Source organism: Danio aesculapii, chromosome 23 (genome assembly GCF_903798145.1).
Source record: "Danio aesculapii chromosome 23, fDanAes4.1, whole genome shotgun sequence".
NCBI lineage: Eukaryota > Metazoa > Chordata > Actinopteri > Cypriniformes > Danionidae > Danio > Danio aesculapii.
In genome coordinates this window covers 8,932,856-8,950,127 of record NC_079457.1, presented here as the reverse complement: position 1 = coordinate 8,950,127, position 17,272 = coordinate 8,932,856, and the positions used below count along the sequence as shown (strand labels likewise).

Sequence of the window (17,272 nt, the reverse complement as noted above, 5' to 3'; positions counted from 1 at the left end):
AAAATGGAGAAAGCCTGATTGTTCTTGATATGTTCTCTTTAAATGCAAGTTGAAACAGTTGAAGTGTATACAGTTAAAGTCAAAATTATTCGCCCTCCTGTTAATTCTTTTTCTTTTTCAAATATTTCCCAAATGTTGTTTAACAGAGCAAGGAATTTTTCACAGTATTTCCTATAATATTTTTTCTTCTGGAGAAAGTCTTATTTGTTTTATTTCGGCTAGAATAAAAGCAGTTTTTAATTTTTATAAGAAAACCATTTTAGGTCAATATTATTAGCCCCCAAAAGTAATTTGTGTTTTTGATAGTCTACAGCAGTGTTTCCCAACCCTGTTCCTGAAGGCACACCAACAGTACACATTTTCAACCTCTCACTAATCAAACACACCTAAATCATCTCTCCAACACCTGAAGTTAATTGGTCCGATAAAGGGAGACCTACAAAACATGTACTGTTGGTGTGCCTCCAGGAGCAGGGTTGGGAAACACCGGTCTACAGAACAAACCGTTGTTATACAATAACTTTAACCCTAACTTTAACCTAATTAACCTAGTTAAGGCTTTTTTACGACACTTTAAGCTGAATACTAGTATCTTGAAAAATGTCTAGTCAAATATTATTTACTGTCATCATGGCAAAGATAAAATAAATCAGTTATTAGAAATGAGTTGTTAGAACTATTATGTTTAGAAATGTGTTGAAAAAAATCTTCTTTCTGTTAAACAGAAATTGGGGAACAAGAAATACAGAGGGCTAATAATTCAGGAGGGGTAATAATTCTGACTTCAACTGTATATCATTCGCAGTTTTTCAGTCCCGCTGGTGTTTGCCTTTGAGCTCAGAGTTCACAATAACACTTGAAGACAGGAAGTGCTCAGAAAAAGCTAAATTCATGCGAGTGTTCTTCCTTTTCCTGAGATCTTTGATAGTACAGTCTCGGGAATTTGTAATGCTCTAATAAAACGAAGCCTCACTGCCGAGACAAACGTTTTCTTTTTATCTTGACCTCTGTCATATATTTGCAGCTAAAAATGATTACAATAATGTGCTTCATTTAACTTGAAAGAATGGACTTGTCTGTCCTTTACTGTAATTGTAACCCTTAACCTGTAGTGAAATTAAACCAGAGGAACATTTTATTGTAATTTGAACAATACATGGTCAAAAATGTTAGAATACAATGTAAAGTGATATTCAGTTATTCATTTAATAAAAATATATTACATCATAATGAAAGTATAATGTATAACATATTTTATTGTGTCAAATAAAACTATTCGCTTGGTCCTATGTTTGATAATTTTACACTTTATGAATTCCTTTTTGACTTGTTATTAAATTAATGACTATATATATATATATATATATATATATATATATATATATATATATATATATATATATATATATATATATATATATATATATATATATATATATATATATATATATAGGCACACACACACGCACAGAATTGGTCAGAATTATTAGCCCCCTTTTGATTTTTTCTTTTTTCTAAATAATTCAGGGGTGGCTAGTAATTTTGACTTCAACTGTGTGTGTATATATATATATAAATATATATATATATATATATATATATATATATATATATATATATATATATATATATATATATATATATATATATATATTGAGAGATTTCAGCTTTTTTAGCATAGTTAGTTTTTGTTCTAATTTTAGGATATTTAAGGGTAAATCCTCTTTTTAAACCTCTCCAGTGTGTTCACAGATGATGGTGTTAATGTGTGTGTGTTTGTGTTGCGCTTTTTCTCCACAGGCAGCATTATCATGTACGGGGCTCTGCTGCTCTTTGAGTCTGAGTTTGTGCACATCGTGGCCATCTCCTTCACCTCTCTGATCCTGACGGAGCTGCTGATGGTGGCGCTGACCATCCAGACCTGGCACTGGCTCATGATTGTAGCCGAACTCCTCAGTCTGGCCTGCTACATCGCCTCGCTCGTCTTCTTGCACGAGTTCATCGGTCAGTATCCAACCAGACATCCAAAATCATTAACAAACATCATCTTCACTTACAGTTGAAGTCCAAATTACTTTTTTCTTTTTCAAATATTTCCCAAATGATGTTTAACAGAGCAAGAAATCTTTCAAAGTATTTCCTATAATATTTTTTATTCTAGAGAAAGTCTTATTTGTTTTATTTCAGCTAGAATAAAAGCAGTTTTTAAGCCATTTTAAGGTCAATATTATTTGCCCCATCTTTATACAATGATTTGCCTAATTACCCTAACCTGCCTAATTATGGTTGCTTGAGAAACCCACCATACTGATATCTCACTTAAACCTCAGCTTCTTCTTCTTTCTTCTTCCTTCATCTTCTGTGACTAATTTTAACTGTATCTCCTCCTAAACCCTTCAAGCTATATCCTTCAAACTTCCGTCAGACCTTCAGACTGGTCTGACTTGAGTTGCTATATCTTTTCCAACTGATATGACAGTTCTGAAAAATCAGAAAAGTCCCATTGACTTAAAATTGGATCAAACTTTGTGAGCTAATAACTCTGCATCAGACTGTCCTACAGATGTAAGAATGACCTCATTTAACTCAGTCTAGCCATCAGCCAATCACTGATGACTTTTAAACTTACTTGCTATTCCCTAACAACCACTTACAACACCCTAGCAACTGTCCCATAGATTGTGAATAGCTGTTCTAACACATGCTAATAATTCTAACATGCTACTGACATGCTAATCTTGCCAGATATATTCTAGCAACATGCTAGTGACATACTAGTCATGCTAGCACATGCTAATTCATGCTAGAAACATGTTGATTCATGCTAAAATCATGATAGCAATATGCTAATTCATACTAGAATCATGCAAACATGTTAATTCACGCTAGATTCATGCTAATTCATGCTAGAAAGGCTCAACCAAGTACTAAATTAAAAAAAAGTAAAAGTATTAAATCTGCTCTTTTTTTTTGGCTTTGTGGCTGTTCCTCAAGACAATGACAATGTTTGTTTGAGCCCGGGTCGACCATGGCTTGTTATTATATGTATATGTAATTCTGCTGTAACCTCTCGGCTGTGTATTTTAAACATGGCAGGTTTTTTGTTTTCATTCTGGCTTGTTGCGTAAGCGAATGACGTATCTCTGTAAACCAATAGCGTTTAGCTGCGCGTCTAGCTCCGCCTTTTGGGACCCTTTCTCGTGTTTTGGTACCCTTTCGAAAAAGTGCCAAAAAAGTGGTACGGTACAATTCGATACGCCTTTCAACAGTGGATACGGCTATAAAAGCATACCGAACCGTACCATACCGTACCACTCAGAGGAAACGGGCCATAAGCTGAATACTGGTATCTTGAAAATATTATGTTTTGTCATCATGGCAAAGATAAAAGAAATCAGTTATTAGACATTACTTATTAAAGCTATTTTATATATATATATATATATATATATATATATATATATATATATATATATATATATATATATATATATATATATACATATATATTTATTTATTTATTTATTTATTTATTTATATATGTATATATATTTATATATATATTTATTTATTTATTTATTTATATATATACATACATATGTGTGTATATATATATATGTGTGTATATATATATATGTGTGTATATATATATATATGTGTATATATATATATATATGTATGTATATATATATATATATATATGTATATATATATATATATATATATGTATTTATTTATATATATATATATATACATTTCTATATATATATATATATATATATATATATATATATATATATATATATATATTTATATAGAAATGTATATTTATACAGAAATGTGCAAATCTTTCCATTAAACAAAAAAATACAAAGAGGCTAATAATTCTGACTTCAACTGTACATATCGACACAAAGGACAGAAAGGACATTTAAATAAGAAGGAAATCTATAAACAATAAAATGATGTGCTGAATATGCGTTTTAGTGGTACACACTTCACCTGTGCTCTCTGGTCAAGGCTTTTATATCCTCTGATCTCCATTAAATCCTCTTGTTATTGAGCGATTTTGACGTCAGGATTTCAACAGTGTGCAGGTGAAGAATGTGTCCACATTTCTGTTGTCCTCGGAGAGAGCGCGGCTGTGATTGTGATTGAGTCAGTGCTGTGTGTGCATCAGTGAGAGGGAAATACCACACTCCTGCTCTCATTTCCTGCAGCGCAAGGTCTCTGTGTTTATCAGAGAAACTTTCTTATGAGGAGAAGCATTCGTGGATTAACTTAATTGTTATTTTTAAATTGCACATTTGACAATAGCTCAGAAAATTGTTGGTTCCCTGGAAAAATCTAATGCTTATTTGTAGTGGCACTAGCTTTTTGTCATATTTGCTAGCAAAAACTAGAGGCAGTTTTGCCAAATTATATTATTTTTAGCGTATCTTACTCACAATAACAGAGATTTAGTAATATATACTTGTTTTTGAACTTGTCTGAGATTGTTTATTATGTATGAGTGCATTCTTTGAAGGGATAGTTCACGCAAAATTGAAAATGGCCATCTTTAACTCGCTCTTCACTTGTCACAAACCGGTTTGAGTTTCTTTTTTTCTGTTTGAACACAAAAGAAGATATTTTGAATGCTGGAAACCTGTAGCCATTGACTTCCATATTAGTTTTTTCTACTGTGGAAATAAAGGTTAAAGGTTTTGAACATTTTTCAAAATGTCTTCTTTTGTGTTCAACAGAAAAAGGAGACTCGTAAAGCCATTTGAGGTTGAATAAATAGTGTGAAAATGTTAGTCTCTGGGTGGACTATCCCTTTAATTAAACTGACATACGCACTGTTTATATTACACATAGGGCAATTATAAATACCACTTTATTAAAGCCATATAAAACAAACTGCATACAAATATGATGTGATGACATCAGTTTAATATGCAAATTTATGCGTGAAGTCATATAAAGACATTTGGAAAAGAGCTAATGCTTATTTTGAAAAAGAGATAATGCTTATTTATAGTGGCTTTTTTGTCACATTTGCTAGCAAAAACTGGAGACAGTTTTGCCAAATGATGTTATATTTAGCGTATATTACTTATGATTACAGATATTTAGTAATGTCTGAGTTCGTTTATTATGTATGAGAGCCTTGTGTAAAGGAAAACTTCACCCATAATTACAAACTGCTATTTATTACTCACCCTTCACCTGTCGCAAACCGGTTTGAGTTTCTTTTTTTTTTGTTGAACACAAAATATATTTTAAAGAATGCTGGAAATCTGTAGCCATTGACTTCCATAGTTGTTTTTCCTATTGTGGAAATCAATGGTTACAGGTCTTGAACATTTTTCAAAATGTCTTCTTTTGTGTTCAACAGAAAAACTAGACTCGTAAGATGTTGAGTAAATAATGACTAAATGTTCATCTTTGGGTGAACTATCCCTTTAATTAAATGATTAAACATGTAGTCCACATATAAATACCACTTTATTAAACCCATATAACACAAACAAGTATGATGTGATGACATCAATATAATATGCAAATTTACGTATGAAGTCATATAATGACAAATGAACAGAGCTTAGCTACTTTGCATTGAAAATAGTTAACTACACTGAACTAATGTAATAATTAACACATGCACTGTTTCTAATAAAAAGGAGTGAATCCATCAGTTACATTTACACGTAATCATTCAGTGACACCTTTATCTAAAGAAACTTTAAGAAACATTTACATACCCCCCGACACACTCTCGGGCCCTACCCACCACGCAAATAACCCGGGGCAGGGGCTACCAGGTTGATCCTGCCAGTATTTTATGCTTGTCTCAAAGATTAGGCCATGCATATCTAAGTGCACACAGCCAGTACAGTGAAACTAGTGAAAATAATACTGTAATAGTATTATTATAATTTTTGAATTATTTATTTAATTATTATTATTTTTGTTATTTTAATATACACTTTAAAAACTCATCAGTCCTAGAATCACCTCTTTTCAAAATTATAAATATCGGAATTTATTTGTTTTTATTATTTCCAGAAATTTTTTAATGCAATTAAAAATAATAGTAGTATTAGAAATAAAATATATAATTTAATTGTTTAAAAAACTCACACTTATAATAACCTTTTTTTTTTCTTTATTCTTATTTTTTTTCTTTATTGTCTACTACATATATCCACTACATATATCTGGACATACAGTGGAATGAAATGTTGTGTGTCTTAGGGCCACAGTGCTGCCTAAATAAACATACAGTAAATATGAACAGAACACTGGACATAAAAGCAATTTTTAAACCTATACATACAGTGCTCAGCATATATGAGTACACCCCATTTTGAAAATGAATATTTTTCTCCATTTCTCGATGAATATGGGTAATATATATAGTTGCATTTAAACAAAACAGATTTATTAGACAGATGTATTTATTAAAATAATATTTTAGTCACAGAACATCTAGGGAAATGAAAAGATAGTTCATTTAAATTCATGCAAAATATTGCAATTAAAAATACATACTACAACATTTAAACAAGTTTATTAATTTCTTTGTTTCTCTTGATTTTTGCTATTTTTGAAATTTTATTTAATATTTTTCCCTAACATATAAGTTTGGGCTACTGTTTTTTAGTATTGTAAATCATTTTGTTAAATTAGCTCCAGATTTGGCTTCAGTACTGACTAATCTAATGTATATGCACAAATAAAATATTGTAAAGCTTCCTTAAGACAATATTAAATTAAATGAGAGATTTTGGGGGGTGTACTCATATATGCTGAGTACTGTATATAGCTAACATAATGAAGTAGCAAAAAAACTGCAAACAATTGTTTCTAGTCCAAATATCTAAACAGTCTTAAAGCAAGAAGCATTTTCTAGGCAAATAAAAAAATTGTCTTGAAATAATATGTGAAAATTAAGTGAGTTTTTCCTTAAAACAAGCAAAATAATCCGCCAATAGGGTTCATTCATTCATTCATTTTCTTTTTCGGCTCAGTCCCTTTATTAATCCGGGGTCGCCACAGCAGAATGAACCGCCAACTTATCCAGCATATGTTTTACGCAGCGGATCCCCTTCCAGCCACAACCCATCTCTGGGAAACATCCATACACACTCACTCACACTCATACACTACGGACAATTTCGCCTACCCAATTCACCTGTACCGCATGTCTTTGGACTGTGGGGGAAACCGGAGCACCCGGAGGAAACCCACGCGAACGCAGGGAGAACATGCAAACTCCACACAGAAACGCAACCGACCCAGCCGAGGCTCGAACCAGCAACCTTCTTGCTGTGAGGCGACAGTACTACCTACTGCGCCACTGCGTCGCCCTGCCAATGGGGTTATTAAAACAAGGTTATTGTTGAAAGCAGATAATTTTTCTTGTTTTGAGGGAAAACTCACTTAATTTTGACGTATTAGTTCTTAAAACAAGACTTAAAAATGTTATGCTTGACTAGAAAATGCTTTTTGATTTAAGAATTGTTACATATTTCCTCTAGAAACAAGACCAAAAATCTTTTGTGCAATGTGTCTAATACAAAACTTTATAGTACTGTTCAAAAGAGACCTAAATTTACTAAATTCTCATACCAAAACCAGCTTTGGTCCCATTAGTAAGACCTTCAGCCTCATTCATTCTTGCCCACCAACGTCATTTAAAGGAATCCACCGTTGGACCTGAATCCTGGCACAGAGGATGATGGATCCACAATGGCGCAGATGACTTGTGTCCATCCCAGGCTCACGTTCACAGCACATGAACAAGTGTCTTTTGAGTAGTGCAGATGAGGCATTGGTTCACCGCTGCGCCCCCAAATCCATCAGTGTGTGGCACCAGACCACCTAAAACACAGTGTGGTCAGTTTCCAGCAATCACACACTGACGTCTAGCCTCTCCTTCTGCTGACCCGACTGTGGTTTAAAGCCTTTCTCAAGTGACTCTTTTTGGTGTCGTTCCATACATTTCTGGGAATAAAGGTTTGATGATGAGCCAACGGCGTGTACAGCGGGGATTTGAAGTTACGTGAACAGGAATAGAAGAAAATGGCTTGATGGGAAAGAGTTTTGCGCATGACTCAGGAAGCAGACCAGTGTTTTGGATCTGAACCATCACAGATTTTGAAGTTTTATTGATTGTTTTGTCTGCTCACGCTAGTCTGACGCAGATTTAAATGCAACCTGTGGGTGAAATCTGTATTTGGTTTAATTAAAAAAGACTGTAGAGTCAGGGAAAAAATTGTAAGGAATCGGGTTGTACTGGGATTGGATGGCTGGAGAAGTTTTGATCTGGCTGTGGTGGTGCTGCTTAAACTAGGAGTGCGCTTATTTATATATGAAATAACAAACTGGAGCATGAAAAAATTGACATTTTTAGATGATTTAAATGCATATCTAAGTAAACTAGGTTTCTAGGTAAACTAAATGAAAATAAGAGTTTACACTGAAGAAAAATATTATGGGACATACTGTGAAAAATGTTCTTGCTGTATTAAACATCACTTGGGAAATATTCATCAAACCAATTACATTTTTAATGGAGGGCTTATAATATTGTCTTTTACAGTACATATAGTCTTGAAAACATTTTAAAGAAAATATTAAGCATATAAAATTAACTGATTTCAGCGTTGACGATGATAATAATAATAATAATAATAATAATAATAATAAATGTATCAATTCAAGTTTTCAAGACCCTTTTAGTTTCTGTTTCAGACCAAATATATGTAAAATATATACAGTTGAAGTCAGAATTATTAGCCCCCCTGAATTATTAGTCCCCTGTTTATTTATTTTTTTTGCCCAAGTTCTGTTTATCGGAGAGAAGATTTTTTCAACACATTTCTAAACATAATAGTTCTAATATCTCATTTCTAATAACTGATTTAGTTGATGATGACAGTACATAATATTTTTACTAGATATTTTTCAAGACACTTTTATACAGCTTGAAGTAGCATTTAAAGGCTTAACTAGGTTAATTAGGTTAACTAGACAGGTTAGGGTAACTAGGCAAGATATCGTGTACTGATGGTTTGTTCTGTAGACTATCGAGAAAAAAAAATAGCTTAAAGGGGCTAATAATTTTGTCCTTAAAATGTTTTTTTAAAAATGTAAAACTGCTTTTATTCTAGCCGAAATAAAACAAATAAGACTTTGTCTAGAAGAAAAAATATTATCAGACACAGTGTAAAAATTTCCTTTCTCTATTTAAGGTTCCAAAAACATAAACTGTTTTAAATTGATGCATGTCATTTTCTGCAAATAAATGAACATTTTACTCAAAACATGTTATTGGCAAATCAGAAGAAACAACTTTGGAGTGTTTTTCTTATCTAAAACAATGTTCAGAGCTGTGTATTTAGTTAGAGAACTTTTTCTAAATTGTAAATTAAATTAAAATTAAATTAAAGGGGTAGGCCAGACTGTATTTTTAAGGCTTGGTTATGTTTGTGGTGTGCAAAGCAATGTGTGCTCATGCTTCATTTGTAAAATATTTTTTCATATATCTTACTTTGATTATATACAGTTACTCTGCTAACATGAAAACGACTGTCATATTTCCTAGTTGCTTCTTGAGGCTCGCCCTCAAGAGGCTCTGATTGGTCAACTAACATAATGTGCTGTGATTTGCGGATTGGCTCCATGTCACCAGGAAGTGTCACGCCCCTACTAGCACCTCTGTTGTGTAAATACTGTCAGTCGTAGCTGAATCAGTTTGAGCCTGAATCAGACAGAAAATGAAAAGGACACAGCAGAATCTCACGCCTTGTTTTGAAAAGCTTGTCTTTCATTTATATTCGGAATTAGCATGTGTAAGTAATATGAAACGTTCACATATCATTTGTGAGATTGTTATTTGAGATATATGAGCCGCATAGAGAGACACTGCAGCGTTGCTGAAGATTGTGTGTGTTTACAGCAGTTTGATGGATAAATATGAATTTGTAGCTAAATTGTTAACGGTGCCAAACAGCATTTCCCATTGTTTACATCCTTGTTTACGTCCTTGATGCAACATAGCATTAACACTGCACTGTGCATGCAATAGTTATTTTAACAAATACAAACACTTACAGGTTGTGGCTCACAATCCACAGCTTCGTCTTATATGGTTGGAGTTGCTCCTTTATTCAGGAGTTTTTAGCTGAATCCAGCACTGAACTGGGAGAGATTCTGAACGTTCTCCTTTGTCAAATGCTAGAGCTATATATTTATTATAATTCTCTGGAACATAATTAAATTAAGCTGTAAGCACTTCTCTCTTTGTGTCGTGTCCTTTGGAAACCTAAATACAGAAACAGAAGAAGCTCTCTGGAAATAGCAGCTTTTGGACGGCAATTCAGCTTTCTCTGTCATAACATTACAGCGCCTCTGGCCATGCCCCTTCACTGCGCACTGCAGTGAGTGTAACCTGAAGGGTTTATGACAGCATTAACCTGGATGTATTTTTTTGTAGTCCTTAAACTTCATTCGCTGTAGGCTTTGCTAAGGTAACTCTGTAAAAGCCTTCACCTTTACTTCTGCTTCACAAGATTATAATAAATTGAAACTGTGTCAGTCCAGTTTTCAGTGTTTAAGTTCAGTTCAGTTTAGTTAGTTCACTGTGGTTTAATAATCACTACTGAGAATCCAAACACTGAAGAGCAAATCCATCGATGTGCAGCTCTATAGGTCCCGAACCATGCAAGCCAGAGGCAACAGCGGCGAGGAAAAACCTCACCAATTGGCCAAAGTGAAGAATTAAAAAACCTAGAGAGAAGCGAGGGTCAGTTGGGCACGACCATTTCTCCTATGACCAAACGTCTTGTGCAGAGCTGCAGTCTAGGTGCCTGAGGCTAGAGAAGCTGGACGTCCGCGAGACTTGTTTGTCCCTGGAGCGTCACAGGAATCAGTCTTATGTTCTCCACTTCCTCCATGACCACCACAGCAGCTCCTCGGGATACGGCCTGGTCCAGGATTATGGAAACCTTGGGATGATCTCGTCGCTGGTCTTGGATCGCATCAGTGCTGCTGCATAGTCTCTGGGGGCCTTGGGATGAATATCCCCAGGTGGAAATAGAGAATCAAGAGAATAATTAGTGTAGCTGCTGTTCATAGTGTATATAAACGAGATGTAAAAACCTGTGTGGAGCACATTCATGTATCATACCGTTATGTGATGCCTTGAGTGTATGCTTTACTAAAAAGATAAGTCTTTAATCTAGTTTTGAACTGCGAGAGTGTGTCTGAGCCTCAGACATTATCAGGAAGGTTATTCCAGAGTTTAGGAGCCATAAATGAGAAGGCTCGACCCCCTTTACTTGACTTTGCTATTTTAGGTACTACCAGAAGCTCTGAGTTTTGCGATCTTAAAGAGCGAGTTGGATTGTAGCGAGACAAAAGGTTGGTTAGATAAACAGGAGCTAGATTATTTAAAGCTTTATAGGTAAGTGTAGCTTATTTTTTGAGGGAGATGCTAATGGTCTAATACGTTTCAATGATCTATGCTAAGCTAAACTAAAAGCTCAGCTGAGATCTGGAGATCGGCTAATTAAATTAAAAAAAAGGTAAATCTCAAGTGTTTAACTCCAGGGGTGTTGCAAAATAGGCCTATATAGGTGTTGCTTTTAAAGGTCCTGTGAAATTAAAATAAAGTTTTTAGATATAACAATCAGTATGTCAGTTTCAAGGATGGCTATAAGCAGTGTTATAGTGTTACAAGCTCCAAAACAGTGACAAAAACTCGCATTTAGAAGACATAAAACTGATATAAACACCCAAAGATTTTTTTTCACATCACTCCATACTTCAGTTTCTTGACCAATCAAATGTTCTCTAGTATCTGCCATGCCCCGCCCCCTTCTTCTCATTGGCATTTAATTTGATGTGCTTGAGCTCAACCATTCTCACCTGCAGAGCTGTGGTAAAAACCAAACACTTTTGGCTGTTTTTTAAAAGGGAAGGAGCTACCATATGGCTCACCCTCTCTTTATGCTTTGGTTGAGATTACGATCAAATTTGGAATAAAAATGCACATTTCAAAGCACTTCACAGGAACTTAAGGTTACGATGCTTTTAAGTTACAGTTGCACTTACAGTCTGTTCTTGTGTGTCTCTGACAGATGTCTACTTCATCGCCACGTTATCTTTCATCTGGAAGGTGACGGCCATCACTCTGATCAGCTGTTTGCCGCTCTACATCCTTAAATACCTGCGCAGACGCTTTTCTCCTCCCAGTTACTCCAAACTGACCTCTTAAACCCTTCACAAAACAAAAAACCCAAAACTGCTGGAGCTCCAGGCCTCCGTTCTCCACCATACTAAAGTAACAGGTCAGTTTATTTGGTAAGCCAGGCAGTTTTTTTTTCTTCTGAAATGAGCAGGTGAACGTTAGCTTGAAGACTGGACGCTTTTGTGTTGGAGGCCAGACACTGTTAGCTATGAATCATGCCATTTCTGAAGTGAGTTTGAGTTTGGGTGAATCATAGACCCCGAGGAAGACTAAACACACTGGCTAACTTTAAGAGACGGACAGGAGACAACAGGGGAGGTTTTTCTGTTGTGTGTCTCGATTTAAAGTTTTTTTTTTTTGATAGTCATCCAGGAGACAACAGAGAAGTTGTTCTGTTGTGTGGCTTGATTAAAAGTTTTCATTTATTTACCTTTTTTTGGTTATTTTTTGAGAGTCATCCAGGAGACAACGAGGAAGTTTATTTCTGCTGTGTGACTTTATTTAAAGCTTGTTTGTTTATTTTTCACTTTTTAACTTTTTTTTTTTTCAGAAGACAAAAGGGAGGTTTTTCCAATGAGATTTCAAAATCTGTTGCCATTATCTTTATACACTTGAATTTATTATTATTATTTTTTTATTCATCCATAAGACAAACCAGAGGGTTTTTTTCCCATAAGAGTTCATAATCTGTTGCTATTATGTATCTAAATTAAAAGGGGTTTTTCTATGGGTTTCATTCATGAGACAAAGCAGAGGTTTTTTTTTTCAAATGAGATTTAATATTCTGTCTCAATTAATTTTATTTCATAACTTTTTTTTTTTTAGACAAAGGGGACGTTTTTGCAATAAGACTTGCCTTGATGTATTTAAATTATTATTTTAGCATGAATTAATTCATAAGAGATATGTTTTCTGATGAGATTTAATTTTCTCTTGTTCTTAATTGTCTCAATTTTACTTCATTTTTTGTTTGTTTTTTTGAAATTCCTAATGAGACAACAGGAAAGTTTTTCCAGTGAGGTTTAATAATTTGTTGTTATTAATATTATCATTGAGACATTATTCCTCCATGAGACAACAAATGTTTTTTTTTCCTATCGAGATTCAGTATTCTGTCTCAATTTATTTTTTAATTCCTTTTTTTTCTTGAGATTCCCACATGAGACAAAGTTTTTCAAAGAGATTTATTAATCTGTTGTTATTTTGTATACAAATTTTACTTTTATTTTATTACTTTTGGGCATTTTTTTCAGGGGGGAGGGGGGGGTCTCATCCAAGATCTAACAATTTTTTTTTTTCTAATGAGATTTCATATTCTGGTCTTGTTATGTTTCTCAATTTATTTGACTTATTTATCCATGAGACAACAGAAAAGTATTTCCATTGAGATTTCACTATTTGTTGCCATTATGTATCTAAATGTAAAGTTTTTTTGTTTTGGGGGGGGTTTATTCATGAGACAACGCATAGGTTTATGTCTAATGAGATTTAATATTCTCTTTTTATTTTTATGTCTCAATTTATTATATTTCATTATTTTTTCCCCCTTTTTTGTTTTTTAGACCGAATGAAACAGCAGGGAAGTTTTTCCAGTGAGATTTAATAATCTGTTATTATGTGTCTAAATTTAACGTTTTTTATGTAAAAAGGAAGAATTTGCACAAAGTGGTAAAGGGAAATAGGAGTTCACTTATTTCAGGGTGTTTTTGGTACCTTTTTTGTTTACTTTCCAATTGTACTGATTTATGTTACTCGAAAGGATCAGGTTAAAAACAGACATTTGATCTGTTGTTCAACCAAAAAAGAAATAGAAAGAAAGAAAAAAAAAACACTAATATTGTTTACACTTTATAATAAGGTTCCATTAGTTAATATTAGTTGAACTAGCACAGAGCCATACATTTATTTCAGTATTAAAATTTTTTTTATTAACTCAGGACCATTACATCATATCACCAGATATTTTTTATTTTATTTTATTTTATTATTTAATTTTAATAAATTTATTTATTCATTTATTTATTTACATTTTATTTTTAATTTAATTTAATTTTTTATTATTTAAATTTAGTTTTATTTTTTTATTTTATTTTATTTTAATTTTATTTTAAATGTTTTTGTTTTATTTTTATTTTTTCATTTTCATTTATTTATTCATTTATTTATTTTAATTTAATTTATATTTAATTTTTTTACAACACATTTTTATTATTATTTTATTTCAACAGCATACAAACTGAAATACCAATGTAATAACATAACATTACCAGAAACATTTTTGAGTCAAGTATATACATAATAATGAATGTATTATTTAAGAAATATATATTATGCCTTACACACACCAATCGAATATGAATTAACAATACATACACGTGTATGTATTTATGTAATTATTTTTATACATTCATAAAACCTACATTTTTATATACGATTATTTTATTTCAAGTCAAGTCAAGTCAAGTCAACTTTATTGTCAATCAAACCATGCAACAGTACATTACACAGCAGACTGAAATTGCGTTTCTCCCATACTCCAATGTGCAATTTAAAAACAAAACATGACACACACTAAACATAAATTAAACATTTAACTAATATAGTACAAGATAAATTGAATAAATAGACAATAATAAACTATGAACAATTACTTATTAACAAAAAAGTAACAACTGATTAGTCATTTTATTTAGTTATCTGTAGTTTATTGATTCGGGTGTGTGATGCACTATATATCTTTGCATAGTATATTATCACATTAAAATATAATTAATATTAGTAAATTAACATTAAATATAATAAATAAATGCTTTAAAAGTATTTTTCATTGTTGGTTTTTGTAACTAATATTAACAAGTGAAACCTGATTATAAAGTGTAACATTAATACACTTTATTTGGAAAAGATATTCAGATCGTTCGCCTGCTATAGTTTGAGTGTGTAAACGGACACTGAATCCATTATCTTGATTAACTGGAAGCAATGCAGCTATTCTTTTAACATAACTAACTGACCTCCAGCGGTCACTGCAGGGTTTTGGAAAAGCATGACTGAAATGGTGCCATAAAAACAAAGCTATTTTAGCACAGTGTTTGTCCTCTCTTGCGGCCACTTCTGACCCCATCTGACCCTCATACACACATACATACAGTACCGGTAAAAAGATCAGAAGATGTTTAAATGTTTTATAGAAGCCTTTTCTGCTCACCAAGACTAAAAATAAGCAAAAACTGTGAAATTGTGAGTTATTATTATTAGTTTTAAACATTTTCATTCTATTTCGAATGTGGTTTTAAATATAATTTATTCCTGTGATTTAAAGCATCTTCAGCATCACGTGATCCTTCAGAAATCAAGAAACATTCATTATTATTATTATTATTATTATTATTATTATTATTATTATTATTTTATTAATAATAATAATCCTGTTTTTGTCAAATCTGTGATGCAGTACCATTCACAAGTGCAGTTTTTGTGTTTACAGTATTTATTTATTTCATTGTGTATTTACTGTACTGTAAAATGGGTTTACTTTTATTTATCAAGGACACTATTTGTTCAATTTTATATGTTCACAGTATATAATAGGGAATAATGTATTTGAAATAAATGCTGTTATGTAGAACTTAGTTTTCAGCAAAGAATCATGGAAAGCCAAATGTATCCGTTTCTACAATGATTGAACATTGATGATTGTAAGAATCCTAATTAATCATTAGTAATGACATGATAATAGATTATCATAATAGAGCAGCAAATCAGCATGTTATAATGCTTTCTGAAGGGTCGTGTGACACTGAATACTAGGGATGCTCCGATACCATTTTTTCCTTCCCGATACCGATTCCAATACCTGAGCTCAGAGTATTGGCCGATACTGAGTACTGAACCGTTACCGGAGTGTGTATCTTTAGAAGCAGTTGTGTATATGTCTGCTAGCTCTGTATAAAATGGCAGAATTAATTTAAGGTGTGCTTCAGACTTATCCAATAATAAAACATGAACAAATGTATACAGTAACCTAGAGTATTTTTATTATCTGACATTTTTATTATCAGACATTCAACAGTATTATATTATATATATATATATATATGTGTATATATGTATATATATATATATAATATTAATTACAGTACTGAAACAAGTTGAGCCAAAAATAAAAAAAATCAATTCAAGTTTTGCAGTGTAACTGTATATAAATCTGTGCAAAAAATAAAGAAATATAAATAAATGAATATGAATAATATAGAAAAATAACCTCTTTTAAATGTAAATTTCAGATTTTATTTTCACATAAAATAGTGTGTTACCCTCTTCTTCTTCAAAGAAGAAGAACTGACTCCAGGTATGCAGTGTTAAGAAAGCTAGCGGTCATATGTCTCCTATAAACAAATTGTATCTGATTGGTTTATGCTTTCTTACTGATACCGATGCCAGAATCTTACTAGTATTGGTATCGGAAACAACTCTACTGACTACTGGAGTAAATTCAACTTTGAATCACAGGAATAAATTACATTTCAAACTACACCTAATGAGAAAATGATTCATTTAAATAGTAAAAATATTCTAAAGCAAAATTTATCAAATAAATTCAGCCTTGGCGAGCAGACTTCTATTAAAAAAAATAAAGCTTACATTCATCCAAAATTGATAATTCTTTTATTAATTTCTCACCCTCACGTCTTTTTAATCCCCTGAGACCTTGATGAAGATATTTTAGATGAAATCCTGGAGCTCTCTCATCCTCCATAGACAGCAATGAAAAGATCCAGAAACATTGTCAAAACATTCAGTGTTCAACTGTAATCATACAAAGCTCCTAGAACCCTTTTATGTGGCAAAAAAAAAACAAAAAACGACTCTGTTTACTTATATCTTCTGCATCAGGTCATCAATACCCCACTTGGGTATTAAAATCAATTCACCAGTTTAAGTTCAGTTCAGTTCAGTGTAGTTTAATAATCACTACTAAGAATCCAAACACTGAAGAGCAAATCCATCAATGCGCAGCTCTACAGGTCC

At 32.5% G+C, this 17,272-nt stretch overlaps 1 protein-coding gene across 1 annotated transcript in view; it reads left to right on the top strand.

The window, feature by feature from the left end:
- The window catches only part of LOC130217845 (probable phospholipid-transporting ATPase IIA), a 102,054-nt gene extending 89,516 nt beyond the window's left edge, over nucleotides 1–12,538 (top strand). Inside the window, exons 27-28 of the mRNA XM_056450059.1 lie at nucleotides 1,801–2,004; nucleotides 12,132–12,538. Of these exons, the coding sequence (XP_056306034.1) occupies nucleotides 1,801–2,004; nucleotides 12,132–12,268 (341 nt within the window). The 3' untranslated portion in view covers nucleotides 12,269–12,538. The remainder of the gene's footprint in view (nucleotides 1–1,800; nucleotides 2,005–12,131) is intronic.
- The last annotated feature ends 4,734 nt before the right edge of the window (nucleotides 12,539–17,272 follow it).